Source organism: Cornus florida, unplaced genomic scaffold (genome assembly GCF_030987335.1).
Source record: "Cornus florida cultivar Cherokee Brave unplaced genomic scaffold, ASM3098733v1 CherokeeBrave_3.0.0_Hap2_Chr11, whole genome shotgun sequence".
Taxonomy (NCBI): Eukaryota; Viridiplantae; Streptophyta; class Magnoliopsida; order Cornales; family Cornaceae; genus Cornus; species Cornus florida.
In genome coordinates this window covers 104,091,526-104,113,955 of record NW_026775581.1, presented here as the reverse complement: position 1 = coordinate 104,113,955, position 22,430 = coordinate 104,091,526, and the positions used below count along the sequence as shown (strand labels likewise).

At 36.2% G+C, this 22,430-nt stretch overlaps 1 protein-coding gene across 1 annotated transcript; it reads left to right on the top strand.

Annotated features, from left to right (window-relative positions):
* Positions 1–341: 341 nt before the first annotated feature.
* Positions 342–22,139, top strand: LOC132284531 (copper-transporting ATPase PAA2, chloroplastic). Its single transcript, XM_059786638.1, has 17 exons — positions 342–1,075; positions 1,227–1,304; positions 2,516–2,613; positions 2,723–2,776; positions 6,727–6,813; positions 8,403–8,567; positions 9,906–10,016; positions 11,380–11,448; positions 12,630–12,739; positions 14,083–14,188; positions 15,027–15,093; positions 17,966–18,045; positions 18,563–19,017; positions 19,670–19,844; positions 20,263–20,394; positions 21,085–21,235; positions 21,582–22,139. Exons 1-17 carry the CDS (start codon positions 442–444, stop codon positions 21,704–21,706), a joined length of 2,697 nt encoding a protein of 898 aa, XP_059642621.1. The 5' UTR covers positions 342–441; the 3' UTR covers positions 21,707–22,139.
* Positions 22,140–22,430: the final 291 nt, after the last annotated feature.

The following is a 22,430-nucleotide window of genomic DNA, read 5'->3' as shown; positions in this document are numbered from 1 at the left end:
CACTATTGTTAATTTATCTTTCTTATATGAGGAGACAAATTGTCCTCCCCTAAGCACGTTGAACTGCACTCTTTGTTTTTTATTATTATTTTTCCTTTATATCCATGACATTATGATTAATTTGAAGCTTTCGTGACTTCAATTTGTATGACCACAAGATCTTGGTGGTCTTAGTTAATTACCTGTTTCCTTCTCTCCCCTCCTATTTTGACCACAAAATTAAGTGACCCGCACGACACGTTTGGATGGCAAAGTCACGAGGATATAGCCTCCGACACGTGTCACGAGATGATTCCACGTTTAAAATTTCATTCAACGCCTCTTCCATTTATTTTTCTTTTAATTTTCTCTGCGATTTTAAGCGCCTCTACCACATTTATGATTTACCGGTATACTGAATCACACCGCTAACCATCTCTCTTTCTCTCCCTACCAATTGCAATGTCAACTGGTAACATCCTGCGAATTTCTCTCTTTCCTCACCCGAAGAATTGCTTTCACTACATCACAAGCTCTAGAGTTGACCGGCTTCAGTTCAATCTCTTGCCTTCTCAAAGACCACGTCGTAGTCATCTTTGTAGGCCACTCTTCGTCCCCAATCTCATTCGCGCGAAGGCCGTCGAGTTCAAAGCTCCGTCGCCGGAATTTCAAGAACAGAAGCAACAACGGGGAAATGAGTCCTCGGTGCTCCTCGACGTAACCGGAATGATGTGCGGCGCGTGCGTATCACGCGTCAAGTCGATATTATCCTCCGACGACCGTGTCCACTCGGCGGTGGTCAACATGTTGACCGAGACGGCGGCGATTCGTTTGAAGCCGGAGGCCGAGTTATCGGGCAATGTGGCTGAGGATTTCGCCCGGAGACTCACCGAGTGTGGATTTCCGTCGAAGAGGAGGGTTTCGGGGTTAGGAGTAGAAGAGAAGGTGAGGAAGTGGAAGGAAATGGAGGAAAGGAAGGCGGATTTGCTGGTGAAGAGTCGTAACAGAGTGGTTTTTGCTTGGACTTTGGTGGCTTTATGTTGTGGATCGCACGCTTCTCATATACTGCATTCTCTTGGAATTCATGTCGCTCATGGTAGGGAATAGACACACCAAAACACATTTTCCCTAATTCGTTACTGATTATATAATTTATATATGTGTATGTGCGTGCTCTCAATGCTAGCTAACAATGTACTCTGCGAAGTGCTTTTAATTCAATTTGTATTACTTTTTTGTTGGTTAAGGATCCTTTTGGGAGGCACTTCATAATCCGTATGTCAAAGGTGGTTTGGCTTTGGGGGCTCTGTTGGGACCAGGACGAGGTTAGTTAGTTGGTACTTGATTGCTTGATCTTTTTTACATTGCTGGTTCAAATTTTGATTTTCGCAAAACACACAGACAAATTTTGTATTGTGCAAATTGCAATGCATGTGAGATTTGGTCCAAACATACATTCTGAGACAGAGAAAAGATTTTGTTGATAAATGAAATAGGTTGAATTATGAATGCAGGGGTTTCATGTGTGCCTCCAGTATACTTTATGTCAATTTTAGATTTCTTCCATTAATTGTTAAAGGTGCTTTAATGTTAGCATTTTCGTGGATGATGAACGATAACATTTTAGAGTACGTTTCCATATGCCAATTCATGGTCACAAGGTTGTACATAGTGTGAAAAAGACAAATTCTAATTTGGACTTCTTAATTCTTCCGTATTATCTGATTCAAGTAGTCTATGGAATGAGAAATTTAAGGTTGATCGGTTACCGTAGCTCACTTGCCTACTGTAGCCAAATCAAGTGCTTTTATTATTAGGAGTTCCTGGACAATAATTCATAGTTAAAAGAGAAGGCATCAGTTTATAGAGCATATTAATCTCTGTACATTGCTACAACCATTGTGTAATCCATTGCCTTCTGAGTTCTGAAAGGCTCTTGTGGAGATCTAGCTTGGTGCTTGTTGGTAGAGGTTGAGACCTTTATTCTCAGTGCTCAATCTGTTCGAATCATGGAAGTGTAACATCCAATTGGGAAGGGTGTAAAAATTTAAGGTAATGTTCTAGTGCAAATATACTGTTGATTTGGAGATACTTTTGAAATTACGTTGCGGAAGTATTCTTTAATCAGTTTCAGGTGTAAAAGTCAATCTACAGATACACTCTAGATTATTCTCATTGATTTACTGTAACCAATGGGAAAGTCTATTATTCTTTTAATTTTATTTCATACATACTTTCTCTCTTGCCAACTGGATTGGCTCAAGTATTGCCATGTTTCAATTTAATTTTTTGTTGCCATTATCTTATGATTCATTTGTATTGGATCTCTGTACCCAATGAAATCTGCAGTTTACTTGTTAAATCTTATAACTACAAATTAAATTCAACAGTAATATATTTTTTGGCCAACCTTTTTTTATTTCAGTCCCTTGGTGTTGCCAATTGCAAGAGTTTATGGTTGACTCTTTATTGTACTGTGTAAACCTTAAGTTCAATTCAATAATTTGATTGATTTAAAAAATAATGTTTGTTGTAGACTTACTTTTTGATGGTCTAAGGGCATTTACAAAGGGATCACCAAATATGAATTCTCTTGTGGGCTTTGGATCTATTGCTGCATTTATCATAAGTACGGTGAGGCTCTTCTAGAAGCTGAGTTTGAGGTTTTTTTGCATTGAATGATGATTATATTTTGCTTTCTATTACTCATTTTGTAGTATTCATAGGTTTTTCTCTTTTGTAGGTCTCACTTCTTAACCCAGGGCTTGAATGGGATGCGTCATTCTTTGATGAACCGGTGACTTCTTTTACTGTAGCTCTTTGCATCACTTAATCAATGAAGATTCTATTTACTATTCACACGATTCTAACTTAGTAACTACACAATCCATTTAACCAATGCAATATTTGGAAAGGTAGTTCCATCAGGACTTCAATTATATCTTTATGATCTTTTTTTCTCCATCACCTTTCACATATATGTTAGGCACGTGTGTTATTAAAGGTGACGTGGCCTATATTGCCACACTACAATGGCATTCTGACATCCCTTTACAGTTTTGGTATTCAGACATATCCCCCACAGTTTTGGGAAGTTATGTAAAAGGTGTGGTTTTGGGACCCAGCTTTAGAACCACTTTGTCCACATAAGAGGGGCAGCCACATTTCCCCCCTCTAGGCTATACGGGAAGGTCCATTTGGTTAGACATATACGCCCTCAAAAGCCAATAAATTTTTTTTTATTGGCTTATTTAATTATGGATTCTATTATTTTTTTTGATAAGTATTAATTATGGATTCTATTATTACATTGTCTACATGCATGTTTAAATTATATAAGTGTTATATTATTTACGCCCTAACATTAAGTTGTAGGAAGTACTTAGTTATTATTGGAGAATTATAAAGATAAGCCAAAAAAATTCGGTTCCTCTGTAACTTTATTTTGTTTTTAGTCATGAGGGAAGAGGCAGACACTTCACTTGTAGACTAATATATATTATGTTGATGCATTTATGTAATAGTGTGTCTTAACCATTGGAATAGTGATCCTTAAGCGGATATATGGATACATATAAGGAGGTATATGTATTGTATTGGATCTAGAACAAGTTTTTTAATTGATCATTGTCAAGGAAAATGAAGTGATACTTGTAAATTGGTCATTAGACTTGAGAAGATAATATGACTTTTATGATTTCTTGTTAAACTTTGAGATTGTCAACCGGTGATGCTCAATTGGAAGCTATATACGAGCATGATTGGGTTGTATAGATCTTCAACGTGGAATTTATACTTGTTTTAATTTACAATGATGTTATTCTAGGAATTCTTAAATGGACTGGGTTTATTAAATCCGGTCGGTATGATTTGATGAAGTGTTAATCAATGTAGTTGTTATTATCCTTGTGGCTTATATTGGAATAAAGAAGAGTGAAAGGACCTATTAGCAAACAAGTGCTAGAAAGGACTCACCTACTCAGTATCTAGGGTTACCTTGTAAATATGTTGGTGGAAAATTTTGCAATTATGGGCTTTTTGTTCCCTATTTATTACTCCCTCCGTCCGAATTTAATTGTCCATCTTCCCTTTTTGGGTTGTCCAAGATACTTGTCCAATGCATCTTATATATATAATTAAGTTGGAAATTTTGAAAACTTCAAGGGTATTTATAGAAAGATGTTGTAGACACAAACGTAAAAGGATAACTTGGTAAAATTTTTTTGATAAGTAAGATTTCATTAAACGACGCTCAAAAGGGGAGTGAACCCTAAGAAATACAAAGACGCCCATGTCGACACTATAATTTCAAACTATCCATAAAAAACTTGTTAATTTTAAAGGGAGACGATGCATTAATGCTTTTTTCCTTAAAAAGTTCTACTCCTCAAAAGGGACAACTAATATGAGACGGCTCCCCAAAAGGGACAACTAATATGGGATAGAGGGAGTACGAGGTAAATATGGAATAAAATCTAACGAGGACCAGCAGCCATAATTTTTTTCTAGTTGGAGAACTAGTGGGCTCCATAGCTAGAGAGTTGGTTCCCTATAAGACTCCATGCATGGGGTCTCTCTAAACAGATTTTTCTTACGGGGAAAATGATTTGGAATTCGAAAGTTGGACAACTCCGGCTGATTTATGTGAGTGGGGACTGGGGGCTGACGGCATCATAATTTCATTAATATTCCTCAACCCCTATTCACATATAATTAGTCAGATTTGTTGGACTGTCGGACTCTCTATCATTACTCTTTTTGAGAACTAATACTCTGTTTGATATCCCACAAATGTTTTAGTGGCAGGTGGGATATTTTAATAAATGTTTGACCATTAACTTTGTTTAGACGTTTCATATACGTTATGTATAATTGAGAAATTTCCAGAAAGTAGGAGAGCTTAAGTCAACTTGAGAGTGAAAGCAGTAGCCCAATTGCTGGTTGTGAACAGAATACGAATTCATCCCCCATAAACTATAAGTTTAAAATATCGTTTTGATTGTAGGAAATCTCAAATCCAACAATTAGATTTTAGATTGGTCTCTCTTGTGGAAAGGGATTCTCTCTAGTGCACTGGGGACGGTGGGGATCACCCCACGCTTGGGGTGATCCTCACTGTCCAAAATGCACTAGAGAGTATCCAAGTCCCACTTTTGCAATTGATTTTTTGGTTGTCATTTGCAGTTCATGCTAGTGAGATCTTTCATAATCTTTGCATTGAAATCCGCCCTTATTGTTGAAGATACAATATTTGTTGTCAAACGAAAGGGCTAATTACAGAAGCGTTATGGGGAAAGATGATTAAGAATATAGCTTGTGAAATCAAATAAGATCGTTATTTCAGCGATTCTCATTTTATTGGCATGTTGTGTGTCTTGGCTGCCTGGCATTCTATCCCGAAAATCTTGATCAAACAGCACTCTTAAAACATAAAAAAGCGATGAGTGGTTCCAATATGGAAGGGACTATGTCTCAACTGTATTGGTGATACGGGCCAAAATACAGCTACTGAAAAGATACTGTTCTCCAATATTTTGGTGTAGCTATTGTTTATTTAGATGGCCAGTCTACTTGTTCATGAGAAAACTTGCTTGTGATTGAACCATGCTTATTGAACAACACTTGTCAGAAAGTTGCTTCTTGCCCCCTCTATGGCCCCCCATTTGTATGAAATAACAAGATGTCTCGAGCTTATGGGCCTCATGATCCCTCTAGCTGTATTCTAGGAGTTGGTTGGCTAACCTTACTCCCTCCTGGAAACCTTAGGTTGAATGAATGGATTCTTAATTTGATTGATAAGATTATCCCACAAGGTAAGAGGAGAGACCCTTGAAAGCTCTACCACCACTATCAGATTTTCCTGGTTCATCACTCTTCTCGGCGTAGGAGGCGAATCTAGTGTTTCACATTCAAGTCAGCTTTTGACCCAACAAAGCTTATCCAATGCACGCACCAAGGCTGAAGCCTCACTTCAGACTATGTTACTTACACAAGTCAAATATTGTATAATTGTTTGGTTTGCACCTTGTCTAAAGTTGTCTCTCACAATTCTTATTGTTGGTCCTTGGCGCAAAGGCCAGTGCATGGAACCAAAAGAATCTGAAGAGGGGATCTCTTTCCCAAAGTCCAAAAGATACGTTCGAGCCATGAGTGGTGCAGACAGAAAGTAGATATCAGCCTTCTATTCCTATTGGCTTGATGTTTACCCAGACAGACACAATTGATCTTAACTAACTATTTAGTCAGCTATGTAAATCCATTGAGGTGATATTATTCCATATTGGGTTGTGTTTTCTCATTTAAGAGGTCTTTTCTTACATTCTTATTACATCCTTTCCTTGTCCTTGTTGAGGATTCATTTTACATCCTATTGCTCCCTCAAGTACTGTATCTTTTCTATGAGTGGTCATGATTTACTTGTGGAACAATGTTAAGTCTCCATATGTGGTACACCAATAGTTGATAAAATTCTTGTCCATTATTATTATTATTGATTTATGGTAATCTGGCTTGTGAAATTTAGCGTTTTTTTTTTTTTTTTTTTTTTTTTTTTTTTTTTTTTTTTTTTTTTTTACCTTAACTCCCAGATTACCTTTTAGTAAAAATGATGTATGTTCTAAAATCGCCTTTCTTCATGATAACACTATTTACTATATGAATTGTATCTCTATTTATTGGACATCTAATATGTTCGGTTTCCACTATAAATAAGCTTCTCATACAGAGGTAATTTTTTTTAGCATACAGGTCATGCTTCTCGGATTCGTGCTCCTTGGACGTTCTCTCGAAGAGAAGGCAAGGATCAGTGCATCTAGTGATATGAACGAACTTTTAGTGAGTTACAATATGTCTCGTATCTGTTTCTTGTAGAGATAAAAGTGATGCTTGCTTAAATCCTTTTACTGGAACATGACCTTCATCTCGGCCTTGTTAAGTTGTGTTTTCTTCTGAACATGGTCTATTGTAATCCTAGAACATCTTTTACTGTAGTAAGAGTACAATATGCTTATGACCTCCCATTCTACAAAATTCCAGGATATGGACCAACATAAATTTATTTTGGTGGGACATAATCATAACATTTACTTAGATGGATGAGATTTGATTATTTCTAGTTTCTTTGTGCATTTAATTGAAGTGAATGATCCACAAGTCTTGTACAGAAGGACTAGAGGCCAACATTTTTGTTGGATTAAAGTTCAAACAGAAACTTTGAGATTAGCTGCAAGTGGAGAAAATTTATTTTACATTTTGTTGGAACCTTCTAAAGATTTTGTAGATGGGATTGTCATTGTGTAGTATGATGTTTAACTTTGTTTCTTTACATGGTGTATTTTGAGATATAACTTGAAAATAGTTTTATTCACCAGGAACGACCTGTTCAATTTGGAGAAAGATGGTGGGGGTTTGTAACTTTCTGGTATTGTTAGGGGAAAAAATGCAGTTTCATATGCCTAAAATTTAAAATCATCTTGTTTTTAAAGGTGTTTCTCATTCAAGTTTGACACAAGAAGTCTAAGATGCATTAACTTATCAAAAAAGAAGAAGTCTAAGATGCATTAACTTGTCAAAAAAGACGAATTCTAAGATGCATTACTTCCCGTACTTGCTTCTTCTATTGTTTTCTTATGCTTTATTTGTAGTTTTTGTCTGTTCAATTGAACTTATATCAGTAGCGAACTTTGGCTTTGGCAATAGCCAACTTGTAGCTACTATATTTGGTGTTGTGTTGGCAAAAATGTTGACAGTTTCATATGCCTAAAATTTAAAATCATCTTGTTTTTAAAGGTGTTTCTCATTCAAGTTTGACACAAGAAGTCTAAGATGCATTAACTTATCAAAAAAGAAGAAGTCTAAGATGCATTAACTTGTCAAAAAAGACGAATTCTAAGATGCATTACTTCCCGTACTTGCTTCTTCTATTGTTTGATGCACTTTATGCATTGCATTCAGCATAGTTACGGAAACAAGTGCATCATGCTAGTCTAAACACTGGTGAATAAGCAACGCTTTAGTACTTATCAAAAAAAAAAAAAAAAAAGCAACGCTTTAGTAAAATAATGAAGCAAGACACTTTCAGTGGATTGAACACTATAAAAAACTCACTTCTTTTATATTCCAATTTTTTCATTGCCTAATGACAAAAGCAAGACATCAATAAGATTTTATGTTTTTTATATTAATACATGATCTTACTGTACATGCTAAATATGCTAGTTATTACATGTATGAAATGATTAGTTTTCACTGCTAAGACTTACTGTGAGCTAAGAGTCACTGCGTGTATATTTCAATCTGATCACTAGATTGAACTATATGCTGATATCTGTGCATTAAAATTATTAACAGGGGTGCTTCCCCTCATTTGGATGTTTATGTTATCTGTGAACTTCTTTTGATCACCATCACTGGATACTCTGCAGTCATTGATATCCACTAAATCACGACTTATAATTACTCCCTCGGGAAGTGATTCCTCTGCTGATGGTGTCCTTTGCTCGGATTCAATTTGCATTGAAGTCCCTACTGATGATATTCGAGTTGGAGACTCAGTGTTGGTTTTGCCTGGAGAAACTATACCTGTGGATGTAAGCAATTCAAATTCTTTTCTTTGAACTTTCCCATGTTTTCAAGTCATAATGGGAACAATGTGGAAATCTGTAAGTAGCACCTTATGCCGTGTGATGTTTATTCCTCACCCTTTATTAGTAGACCATAGTGCAAATCACTTATTGCATTGAACCAGGCCCTTGTATCTGTATCTGGTGTGCAATGTACAGTAACTAGAGTCATATTCAGGTTAGAACCATTTTAAGCGCCATATTTACTTGCCAAAGAATTGTATCCGCTTTGTAGTTGTCTGTTAAAAGTAGAGATGTAAAACGGGCTGGACCTGCCTGGAAAGGCTCCAGCAAAATCTTCGGGCTAGGACAAATTCAAACCAAAGCCCAGGCTCCTAGGCCAGGGGCCCCGCGGGGGGGGGGGGGGGGGGGGGGTTGGTAGGGGGTTCCGATCTTTGAAAAAAATAGATTGTTAATTTTTTGTTAAAATTAATAAAAAATCAATTTATTACTCATAAAGCTTAACAATTCTTACATTACAATTTATTATTATTTTTACTTGTTAACTTCATGGCTTGCAAATTATTTTTAACTTTAAAAATATAACTTATTAGTCATTATGTTAACTGTAATTATATATGGCATATATATATAACACTTGCTAACACATCAATTCAGCTGTAATACTAATAACTTTATATGAATTTTCAGTTCTATAAAGTTATAGGTATTCCTTTAAAAGTGTTATAAAATTTTATCAAGTATCTATAAGTATATATATGACACGTGTTAAAAAGAAAAATAAATTACCTTTAATTGGGCATGCTTGAAAGCTGGCATGGTGACACCCACTGCGGCAGGCATGGCCGTGCTGAGCTGACCTCAGCCAGGCTAAGCCTCCAAGGTGAAAGCCCAGGCCTTGCCCCCAGGGAAATTGGGCTTGGTCTGATCCGGGCATTCCTTGGGCTTGGGCTGGGCCTTGGTCTGGAAAAATCAGGGCTACCAGGGCTGCAGATTACAGGCCAATTTTATACTTCTTGTCTCAAAGGTAATAGTTGTTAAACCTCAGCAGTTACTCTGCTGTTTACAACAGTGACTGCAGTTTCTGTCTTCGGTGTACTTTTTAGAAGTTCTTTGACAAAGCCTTTCTTTCTTGATTTGGATGAATCAGTAAATCTTTATTTGGAATTAATTGAATGCCATTCAATTACTACCCAGTCCAGAAAACCCATATATCATCCTAAAAAGATTGCCAAATATCCTGAAGGCATAAATTTCAGTTTTGGATCCGGTTGCTTCTTTCCTTTCATATATCTAAAATATAAAAGTCTGTTTGCTGAATGGTAAAATGAATTGTCTATGCAGGGGAGAGTTATGGCAGGACGAAGTGTTGTGGACGAGTCCATGCTCACTGGAGAATCCCTTCCTGTATTTAAGGAAGAAGGCCTAACAGTCTCATCTGGAACAATAAATTGGGTATTGTTATGTTCAAAGATATAATATTGTAGACATGTTAGATACATTATCATTTCAAGTAGGTTTGATAATAATGTTCAAGCTCAAACTATGTGTCCAAGGAAAGGTTTTGATATCATGTAGAAGTTCTATCTAGATACTGGACTTCCATCAAAACTTAAAAATGGTCAGAGATTCTTCATGGTTGAAGATTGAAATGGAAGAAATCCACCCCCCCCCATCCCCCCCCCCCCCCCCCCCCCCCCCCCGTGGCCCACTTATCTTTATGCACATTCAGGATAGCTGAAAGAACACTGATTAGTGTTTTATTTCTTATTTTTTATGTTAGGAAGTAGGATAGGTCAAGTGTTGTCTTGTTGAATAGCTGCACTCTGGCTGATGGCATCATTATGGATAAATTGCAAAATCTCCTTTGAACTAATAACCCCTAACATGGTAAACAAACACTCTAAACTATTAGAAATGTGCAATTAGGGCCAATATGTCAGATTGCCATTAGTAGCTATGCATAATTTTGGAAAGGGGTACAGTAAGAGAGAGATAGACCGGGATAAGAAATAGAGAGAGAAGTATGAGAAGATGATGGTAGGTGTCAGCCTTGTTTCCGCAGGAGGTGGTGTTGGTTATAGTCGGTCTCTGTGGAGTTGGAGTCTTCTTTTTATAGAGAGAAAACAGTATGAAAAAAGAAGAAAGAAAGAAGGGAAATTTTAGAGAGAGAAAGCGAGTCGAGTGGAGAGGGCAATGGGCATCTGGTGGGGTTGGAGATAGGCTCTACGCCATTGGAGGGATGATGGAAAGGACTTTTGCAGTCCATAATAGAGAGGAAGTAGAAAGATAGGAAGAATGGTAATGAATTTAACATGGGTAAGAAAGACTTTTTAATCTTATTATACGGTTAAATATATCTTATACTTTTTGGTAAAAAATGGATAAATTGTTGTGTTCTACAAATTTATCAACAAAAAAAAGAAAGAAAGAAGGGGTTTTACTAGCTTGGATCATCACAAATGGGTCAAAGGCATAATCGTTAATAACTTAATAACAGGGTGTAATGGTCTTAATAGGAAAAATATTAGTCATCCGCATTACATGGCTTATTCCTTTTCTTAAAACCACGATTTGACGGCATATCGGACAATTTGCCATATCAGCCTGAAAATTAGTTAAGGTGATTATTTGCAGAAAAACTAATAGTTCATGGGATTGTTTTTCGATTTTCCCTATCATTATTTCTGATCAACATTTGCTCCCCATAAACAAAATTGTGAACACTCACAACATTGAAATGTATATGTCATATTTCTTTGAGTGCTTAATTACAGCATTGTTTAAGCTTAAAATGCATCTGCTATTTTTGTTTCAGGATGGCCCTTTAAGGATTGAAGCCTCTTCCTCGGGCTCTAACTCAACAATAACGAAGATTGTCCGCATGGTTAGTAAAAGATATATATATATTTTTATTATTATTTTTATTAATGATGCGCGCATTAGTGATTTTAAAAGATGACAACTAAGGTTCAAGGCTAAGGATTGTAGTCAATTTTCTTTCCATGTTTTGTGACTCATGTCACCTGCTTAAGAACAAATTTGCATTTATATTATGTAGTAGGTATATCACGCAATTGGAATTCAACAAATTTGAATTCAGTGGTAGTTGTTTTAGTTACTCTTTATTTTTTAGTTAATTGCAGAGAGCTACAACACCATTTTTCTTAACGATAAAATATTGAGTTGAATACATGTCTTATATACCCTCCATTCCCTACTAATAGTTGATAATGTCGATTCTGACTAAAGTTGGTAACTACTTGTGATCAAGGACATTTTCCCCAAAAGTTTTGGCCTGATTATTTGAAGGCACTCCACTAGGCTTCCTTGTGCACATTAGTAATTGTGGTATTAACAATGAAGGGCTTCAGTCTGTCATCTTCTCATTCCTTGCTCTATTGCACCCAATTCGTGGTACTTCATATTTGTCCTCCATTGTTATATCTTAAGCATCCCAAGTTGGTAGAAGATCTTTTTAAGAGTTGGTAGTTTAAGATCTTTTTCTTGGAAATGAATGAGAAAAAAAATATTAGGAAAAAAAAATTGGACACAACTACAACCCTGACTAATCGGCAAAAGCAAAAGGACCCAACCCAAAATACAATGAAGAAACTCAAATGCAAGGGAGAATGCTCCCTAGCTGGCTTTAGGATCTCTAACTAACTAATGGCTTATGCACGGAAGACCTCTCTCACTCACTCTCTCTCTCTCTCTCTCTCTCTCTCTCTCTCTCTGTGGTATTGTGTATGGAAAGACGATGATAATAGACATTCTAAGATCCACAGATTTCTTTTATGACAGTGAATATATTATTTTAAAACACATGTATTAATTACTGGGTGTCAGATTCCCAAAGAGGTTTATTTCTCTGCTTATAAATTTGAAGATTGTTCATGTTAGGCCTGTTAATTTTCCTATCATTGCTTAGGTCATGCTGCCCTATTCTTTCTGCCCTGTATATACTTTGCACTTGTGTCTAGCCCTTTTTTCTTCTAAAATATTAAGCTTGTTCGACTTGTATGAATAGTTTCTGCCATTTATAAATATTAGTGTTGTAATTTTCAGGTTGAGGATGCTCAAGGTCATGAAGCACCCATACAAAGGCTTGCGGATTCAATTGCTGGGCCATTTGTATACAGTATAATGACTTTATCAGCGGCAACATTTGCCTTTTGGTACTCGTTTGCTCCTTCACTTGTTTTTCATTTTATGGATGTTTGAAACTTGATGACATTAAAAGTGGAACTTGAAGAGCACTTACAGGGTATTGAGAGAAAGAACCTGATAGAATTATAAAGAAACTGATGGATCACATCCTTTTTAGATAGAAGATGGATCTCAAGCTTTGACAATAGGCGTCTTATCTATCTGGCGATTGGCTACTAAGGTCAGGTTTAAACCTTTTGCCCAACCAATGGCGAGATCTCTGGTTGAATTATAAGCCATTGCCACTATACATAACTTCATTCCACAATTTTATACCTGTCATGGTTGTGCCTTTAACTCGAACTATCCAACTCCAATCCATGTGTCGTCATCCTTCTTTAGTCCTAATAGAAGCTTACTTTTCAATTATATCATTTCCTTCTCCTATCACTCATTTATTTGGCCTTACTATTTCAGGCATACTAATTTTGAAAGTTTTAAGAAATTCTTGCTCCCCAACACTATAATGTTGTTTGCCTGAGTTTGAAGCCTACTTACGAAAAGTTCTTTTTGATCTCATTGGTATTTGGCTATGTAAACACACTTCAAAAGCAGTTCTCCACTTCCCATGTCGAATTTCATTTCAGTGTATGTTATGGCATATCATGACTTTATTCATTCTTTACATTCTAGTTTTTAATTACATTCCATGTATCTTCTCTCACACAGTCATCTTGAAGCCTCTCGATTTTCGACCTTTTGTGCCTCTAATTTGATCTTTATCCTTACTATAGACTTGATGAATAAATTTCTTTCTTTAGAAAACAATATAAGCCTTCTGGGCTCTAATTAAATATGTCTAGTCAGTTGTCATCCATCAACAACACAAATAAAAAGGGGCTCAATGCCAAATCTTGATGAAGCCTAGTTCCATTAAAAGCTCATTTGTCTCTTCTCGATCTGTCCCAATGCTAGTTCAAACCTTTCTGTGCTTATCCTTGATCATACCAAAATATTTTCTTATACCTTATTTGTTTTTATTGAAAGCCACCTCATTATCTATTTCGGGACCCTATCAAGACCCTTTCTCTTAGTCAATAATACAATTTGGAGGTCATTTCTCTGCTCTATGAACTTTTAATCTTTCAGAGGAAACAAATTCAAGGGCAGGTTTCCTCTCTTGAAGCCAAACACAATTACGACACTCTTGTTTTCTGTCTTAATATATTTTATACCACTCTATACTGAAGATGATCACAACAACAATGATGATGATGGTGACGACAGGGACTAAAGTTGTGATTTATTTAATTTTACAAAATCATGTGTGTAGCTGCTTGCCGCATGTTCATTACTGCTCATCTTTGTTAAGGTACTGCATTGGGACGCATGTCTTTCCAGATGTATTGCTTAATGATATTGCTGGGCCAGATGGAAATCCTTTACTTTTGAGCTTGAAGCTTTCTGTGGATGTCTTGGTGAGTCATGTTGAAATGATGAAGCAAACTAATAATATCTTCTCCAACTTGATATCTAAAATCTATTTGCTGGAATTTCATATCTTTCATCTCTTTCATCTTATATTTTGCATTGGATACCATTTTTCTACAAATGATTTGCTGCATCCACCAATTTGTCACTTCCATTAATGATATGCATCACATGTGATGATAGTTGTAGTGGATAAATGGGGGAAAAAAAAACTGTGATAATTGTCCCTCCCTTTGGAATATGGTGCACACATTTGCCGGATGGCTGGTAAAGTACTTGCTAGATCACTTGCTGAAAGCTTCTTAGGAAAAGGGGGCAAGTACAATGGAGTATTTTAATGGGACGTTAGTTTTTTATGTCTTCCTTATAATAATTATCATTCTTTATGATGCTTATTTCATTAATTATCTCTTTATTTATTGTTGAAAATTGAAAGTTTATAAGTCAAAACCAATTGGAGGGGTAAAAATTCTTTGGTTTCTAGAATTGACCAAAAAAAATGCTGGAGCAACAAGGTTGCTCAAATTACTGACAAACAAAAAATTGGAGAGTTTGCATGTCATGCATACAAGTGGTCTTTATTTCAAGAATAGGCATCAACATGGATTGATTTGCATTGTCATGAGTGGGGAAAGATACCATCAACCCATAATGTTTGGTTACATTCTTCAAAAACTGGCATGCATTTGAGTACTTAGTGTATGTAGACTTAGCTTTAATGGGAACGTTCATCTACATAAAGTCTGCAATCTTCTTGAGAAGTTCAGAAAAAATTATACATGTTCAAGTTATACTTTGACTTGGTAACATTAGTTTCTTCTCCAGGTAGTCTCCTGCCCATGTGCACTGGGCCTTGCCACACCCACAGCAATCCTTGTTGGCACCTCTGTTGGTACATCATCAAACTTGTTCACTCCTCTCTTTATTTTGAAGTCTATAGTGAATGATATTTAAAAATATAACAGCTAATGTGGTGGGATTTGTACTGATTATAGCATGCAAGTTATTCCCTATCATCTTGTAATTCACCTGTTGTTTGTTACTACCACTGGTAATTTTTTTTGTTTCTTTTCCATTGAAATAGTTGAAATATTCTCATTTCCTAGTGAATTATAACAAAACATGGTTGGAAAATCAAAATTCTTATGTTCCTTAGGAGAAGAAGTCGTTTCAGTCAAATATTACACAAATGGTAGTTTCCATGCGTTTTGAAATCTTTCGATCATTTCCAGGATATTCAAAATGTTATGGTTTCCAAGCAACCATGATGGCACAGAACAATGAAATTTGATTCTTGATTGCTGTTAACATTCATTCCTTTGGCCTAGTATGTAGTTTGATACACTTAGGTTTATTGAAGATTTAATGGAGAAATCAGTGGAGGAAAATCTTTCAGTAATTGATGTTGTTTCATATTATTGAAGATTTGGTGTTACTAGAGGAATCAGTGGAGAAAAATCCTCATTGTTTTCTATTTTCTAATTCTTTCCATTCTCATAATTTCTTCTCCTATATAAAGGAGCCTCCATCATTGTATTGTATATGAGTTGAGAGAGTGTTATAAAAGTGATGTAGGCCTTTGGGCTCTTTGGGCCGTAATATCTGTGTGTTCTACTTGTTTTATTTATCTCTCCGCTTCCGTTTTATGCTTTACAACATGGTATCAGAGCCTAATTTCTCTTCCTAGGTTCAGACCCCTGTTTTGGGGTATTCCCTTAGCATCTGATGTAGCTAAGGGTTTTTTGGTGCTATTTACGACTTGTTTGGGCTGCCGGTTTGTTCGGCAGTAATGTTCTTCTCCCTTGCCGTGTCTCCGACAGTTTTTATTGACTTGTTTGGGCTGCCGGTGTGTTTGGTAACATTGTCTTCGTCTTTACCGTGTCTCCGGCAGTTTTTATCTACTTGTTTGGGCTGCCGGTGTGTTCGGTAGCATTGTCCTCGCCTTTGCCGTGTCTCCGGCAGTATTTTGTTGACTTGTTTGGGCTGTCGGTGTGTTCGGTAGCATTGTTATTTTGTCTCCTCTCTTCTCTCTTCATCATTCACACTTGTTGTTGTTACTCGTCATCTCAATGGCAAGTTGGGCATTAATGCTCCAACTTAAGGGGGAGTATTGAAGATTTAATGGAGAAATCATTGGAGGAAAATCTTTCAGTAGTTGATGTTGTTTCCTATTATTGAAGATTTGGTGTTGCTAGAGGAATCAGTGGAGAAAAATTCTCCTTGTTTCCTATTTTCTAATTCTTTCCATTCTCATAATATTTTCTAATGGCTGATGTAGCCCTTTGGGCTCTTTGTGCTATGGATGTAGGTCCTAGTGGCTGAACCACGTAATATCAGTGTGTTCTACTTGTTTTATTTATCTCTCCGCTTCAGTTTTATGCTTTACAATAAGGTTGAATGCTCAATATAACTATCAACTGCGTGGTTGAATGCTCACTTGTGGTAGAGTAAACAACTGCGCAGAAAGCATTTACATTAAACTATAGCTAGTTGACAATTTTCATTGCTATTTTTAGTATCCAAGAGGAGAACCCTCCAGAAAGAATCATTTGAAGGATTTACTCGCTTGGATGCTCAAAGGATCCTTTTGGGAGGGTGAAGGCTCTAAATATTATATTTACCTAAAATGAGATCCGAAACCGCCCCGATTACATATGGAATTAGTGCTATTAGTTTTATAGTTTACCCCTGCCTTGTTATTGTATTTATCAAATTAACATTCATTATATATATTATATTATATATAAACTTATAAGGAAACCCTACTGGCATTCCTATACCTCCTTCACCATCTTCAGATCTTCATCTTCTCTCTCTTGTTCTCCGGCCTTAGATCTCCACAGTCTCAGTTGAGCGATGAAGTGAATCGACACCACTTCTCAGTCCCTCACCATCATGCGGCTTCCTTTAGTCCTTCACCAACTTCCCTCTCTTCTTCTCCAGCCATAAATCTCTGATCAATGCTATATATATATATATGTGTATATATATATATTTGATGTATCAAGTTATACCTTTTCACAATTTGATTCTCCTTTTGTTATTATGGGTTTTGTTTTCACAGTTAGATCATCCCTAGTTTTTATTTTGATTCTCTTTTCACAGTTTGATTCTGTAACAATAAGAATCTGAAAAAACCCTCAAATTTAATCGGGGACGGGGTTGTGGCGGGGCGAGGATGGGGCAAGCGGAGGCGGGGCGGGGGCGGTTATGGGGGCAGGGGTTAAGATTTTAATCGGTTATGGGACGGTTTCAGGGGTACCAAAATTAAACGGGGGCGGGGATGGGGATTGGGAAACCTGCCCCAAACCGCCCCATAGCCATCCTTAGGTGAGATAGTTTTGTGGATGTCATGAACCAAGGCATAAGGCGTGCATCCAAATAACTTGATATTTGAAAGCACGGTGTTTGAATATTTCTTGAAATTGAATGGCCGCATCAACATTTTACACTGCTATTCAATATAGAAATCTATCATCTAGTGTGGAGCCATTTTGGAAAATGGTCACATGACAAATGATATTAAAATACTTAGAATATTTTGATTTCATTGAAACCCTAAAAAAATTCACGAGCCATTAAATATAATGAAGTTCTTTATTGCATTCAGTGACTCTTCATTTCAAATGCAACAGAAAGTGCAATGAGGCCACTAAAATTTGAGTGGACATCTGAATACACCTATAGTTTATAGTTCCAAATGTGTTTGATATTTGTTGAAAGCTCTGACTTTGACCTTTTTTATTCCATTGACAATTGAGAAGGAGCTAAGCGAGGACTTCTTATCAGAGGAGGAGATGTATTGGAACGCTTGGCCAGCATAACTTATGTTGCTTTAGACAAGGTAATTTTTACAGTTTAATGATAAAGCTTTTTTAAGTTTTTTCATGTGTAATACTCTCTCCGTCCCACAAAAAGTGTCCCTTTTCGGGAACCTAACTTCTTAAGAGTGTAGTTTTTAATATTTTTTTGTTATAGTGGTAAGTAATGAATTTCCAAAAATACCCTTCTATGGTGGGTTCACATAACTTTAATTGCTTTTATAACTTCAAGGCAATGTGGGTAAATTAGGAATATTAAAAAAATAGAACTCGGACAATTATTTTGGGACAGCCAAAAATGGAAAGGTGGACACTTTTTGTCGGCCAGCATAACTTATGTTGCTTTAGACAAGGTAATTTTTACAGTTTAATGATAAAGCTTTTTTTTTAAAAAAAAACTTTTTTCATGTGTAATAAGGAGTAACCTTTTAAATTTGAGAGATATGTTACCAAAAAATATATTTTCAACAATATGTGGATAAGAATATTCAAACATTTAAGGATTAAATTTCTTACCTCTCCTATCTTTTCAACTTTCAGACAGGAACCCTCACAATAGGTAAACCTGCTGTTTCTTTTGTGGCATCTTTGGTTCACGAAGAATCAGAAATCCTTAAGATTGCTGCTGCAGTGGAGAAAACAGCCTCACATCCTATTGCAAAGGCTATTGTGACCAAAGCAGAATCATTAAATTTGAATATTCCAACGACGAAAGGACAATTAACAGAACCGGGGTTTGGATCCTTAGCAGAAGTAGATGGACATTTGGTTGCTGTTGGTACGTTGGAATGGGTGCATGAACGTTTTCAGCAAAGAACAAACATGTCAGATCTGATAAATCTGGATCAGGCTGTGATGCATCAATTATCAGAAGGTAGAACATCATCAAACCATTCAAAAACCATTGTTTATGTTGGACGTGAAGGAGAAGGTATCATTGGCGCCATTGCAATATCTGATACTTTACGTCATGATGCCAAATCTACCATAAATAGGTACTCCTCTCCCATAAAACAATGCACACATGCATAAAAACATCACTTTTATCTTATTCTGATAGCTGTTTAGATTATTTGAGTTTTTAAGTGAAGTGTTCATCTTGAGTTTTGACTTTTTATGTTAAGCATAACTGGGCACAATAACTGTTCATATTTTCAGGCATTATTTTTACCCTTGGTGGTGGTGGTGGTGTGTTCTAATTTGGTGCATGAAACTCTTTCTGCATCTTTGCATGAACTTTCCTTCAATCTATTCCCCCTCTCTTCTTCTTCCTTTGCGTAATAAATTTATGATTTTTTGACAACATATATTCACCCACTCGATTGAAAAGAAGTTTTACAGTATTCTCTGTCCTTGAACAGCAATCTGATTACATATACAAAATCTAGACTGCTTTTGAAGGTTTAACTTGGTTTTATGATGAATATGCTTTTAACAGATTTTTAGATGGCTGTTAGTGAGACGTATATGGATATAATTCCTAATATTTTGGCCAAATTAATATTAGTCCCATCATTATTTTATGAAGTTTATTTAGTTTGTTCCTGTAACTGTATTCATTGTAAAGAGGTTGCTAACTAGTTGCTACTCATGTCACATTATTTAACTGTCTCACTTTTTTTCTTTATTTTTTTTCTTCTTTTGAAGACTTCAGCAGAAGGGAATTAAAACAGTCCTCCTATCAGGGGACAGGGAAGAGGCAGTTGCAACTATAGCAAAGACAGTTGGAATAGGAAGTGAATTTGTCAATGCATCCTTAACTCCACAGCAGAAGTCCAGTGTTATATCAACCCTTCAAGCTTCGGGGCATCGTGTTGCAATGGTAGTTATTTTCGAATTGCTTATTCCTCTTGAATCATTTTGAACGTAGATAATCTGGTGTAGTGTATTAAATATTTTGTGCATGGGGATCTTACATCTTTAAATGAGCTTTGATTCTTTCTGATTATATCAATTAAGCCCCACCATTGACAGTGCAATTAGGTTGCTATGATGGTGTTTTGTCTGAAAATTTTAAAGTTGGAAAAGAGCTCTTCTATAATAAGTGCTTTTTGGACTGCTGTGCCCTCAATCCTGACTGAGTGAGATATTTGGATCATATTCAACTAGTATGCTCTTGAGAGCATCTGCAGACAATTAAAAGGACTCCAAAATATGACACCTGATTATAATTGCATATGTGCACACTACTAAAGCATAATTACAAAATTTGTCCAACTGACATGTCTGCAACTTTGGAGGTGGGAGATGGCATTAATGATGCACCCTCGTTGGCTCGTGCTGATGTTGGGATTGCTTTGCAAATTGAAGCTCAGGAAAATGCTGCATCCAATGCAGCATCCATTATACTTCTTGGAAACAGACTTTCGCAGGTATGTATCATTGTAATCTAGTTTATCATAAGCCATTCATCCATGGTAATCATTTGTTTTTTACCCATAGACCATCAGCCATCTATTGGTATCATTATTTATAGTAGAACAATTGCCGACTCTTTTAATAAGCAAAGAAATAAAATCAAAGAGAGATTGTAAGAAAAGGTGGATGAATAATATTCCATGTGAAATGAAATACAAAGACCAGTAAACAACAAAATTACAAGGGCTAAACTAAAGCAGATTGTGTCATTGAATTATTTGGGCTAGATAAGGTGAACAGGAATGGTGGGTTGATGCCTTCATCTGATCTGCTAGAAATTGGCCTCTAAAAAGTAAGAGAGGAAGTCTATTATACTATGAAGTGTTGTGGGATTGTCGGCAGCAATGCTTCTTTGGGGTTTACTGCAATGTAACCGATAACAGGGTTACATTACCATATACACACACACATACATACATATAGATAGAGTAATGATCTCTTGCTCACTTCATCCGCACCATACATGGTAGCCATCAGACGTTAAAAGGTAGTTACCAAAATAAGATAGCAATCATATCCAACGATCATCAAGCATGGTGCGGATGAATTTCTTACTCACCAGTGAGCAAGAGATCATTTCTGCATATATATATATATTAACAAAGCCTATGTTTTATTTCTCACCTGGTATATGTTCATGGCAGGTGGTAGACGCACTGGATCTTGCACAGGCAACAATGCTGAAAGTTCATCAAAATTTGTCATGGGCAGTAGTGTACAATGTTGTTGCCATCCCTATTGCTGCTGGTTTACTACTTCCCCAGTTTGATTTTGCCATGACACCTTCACTTTCAGGTTATTAAATTTATTTTTCCCCCTCATATTTGAGATCTTATTCTATTATTAGTACATGATGGATAAATAAAGTTTTTTAATTTGTATCTTATCCAAGTGGGAATAGTATGCTAGAGCATTTCGCCTTCTATTTCTTTAGTCATATCTTCTTGACTATTACCATCCAATGTTATTAAACACCAACAAATGTTTATGAAGATAGGATATCCAAGAAGACAAAAATCTTTACCACAATTGGAATATACTATTGGAAGATTCTGAGAATGTTAGGTCGCTTGCAACCTCTGCATTGGAATGATCATTAAAATGAAAAGGAAATTCACAGTCAAGATGTTTGTTTTGGCAGGAGGACTGATGGCTTTGAGCTCAATATTCGTTGTTACCAACTCGCTGCTTCTCCAGCTCCATGGGTCTCAGAGGAGCAAAAACAAGAGCTATCCTCACAAAGCTACCTCTGTCAAAACTAGTTAAATTCTGGCCCAGTTCCTCTCTCGTCCGCTCAAATATGAACGTGCAACAGAAATTTTGTGGTCACTATGAAATTAACCAATATTTGGCCTGTGTTCCTCAAGAAATCTCAAATGGGGAGTCGCAATGTGAAGTAATATTTATCCCATAGGGAACTAATACTGGTATTAGAGCGGAGATTTATGTTTCCGATCCAAAGTTGTTGGAAAAAGGCTTGATTATTGTTGTTTGTAGTAGGGTACTAGTATTGGTATTAGAATAAACCCGCAGTTGAGCCTGCTGGTCCAAATGAGAAAATTTTGAGGTCTGTATTGTTAGACATATATGCCCTCAAAAGCCAATGTTTATTTGTTTAATTGGTTTATTGAATTATTTATTTTATAATTACATTGTCCGCACACGTGTAAATTATATGAATGATGTGTTAATTATGCCAGGTTAAGTTTTAGGAAAAACTTAGTTATGATTGGAGAATCACAGAAATGATGTCATTTTGGATAAGTGTGAATGTAATATACTCTAAAATCAATTATATTTAAAAATGTATCTGTGCTTCTAAAATGAATTTACTGATATTAATGTTTCTCGAGTCAATATATTAACACTTATCAAACTAGTTTACATTAAACTTTTTACCTCATAGACTTGGTTTGTAACCATGGAAACAGTTTTCTGTTATAGAAAACTGAAAATAAAAAACTATAAATTTTTTTTTGCTTGGTTGAGT

Coding starts and splice junctions, on each gene's coding strand:
- LOC132284531 (XM_059786638.1), top strand. CDS start 442: ATGTCAACTGGTAACATCCTGCGAATTTCTCTCTTTCCTCACCCGAAG. Junction 12,740..14,082: donor GCGGCAACATTTGCCTTTTG/GTACTCGTTTGC, acceptor ATCTTTGTTAAG/GTACTGCATTGGGACGCATG. Junction 18,046..18,562: donor CTTATGTTGCTTTAGACAAG/GTAATTTTTACA, acceptor TTCAACTTTCAG/ACAGGAACCCTCACAATAGG.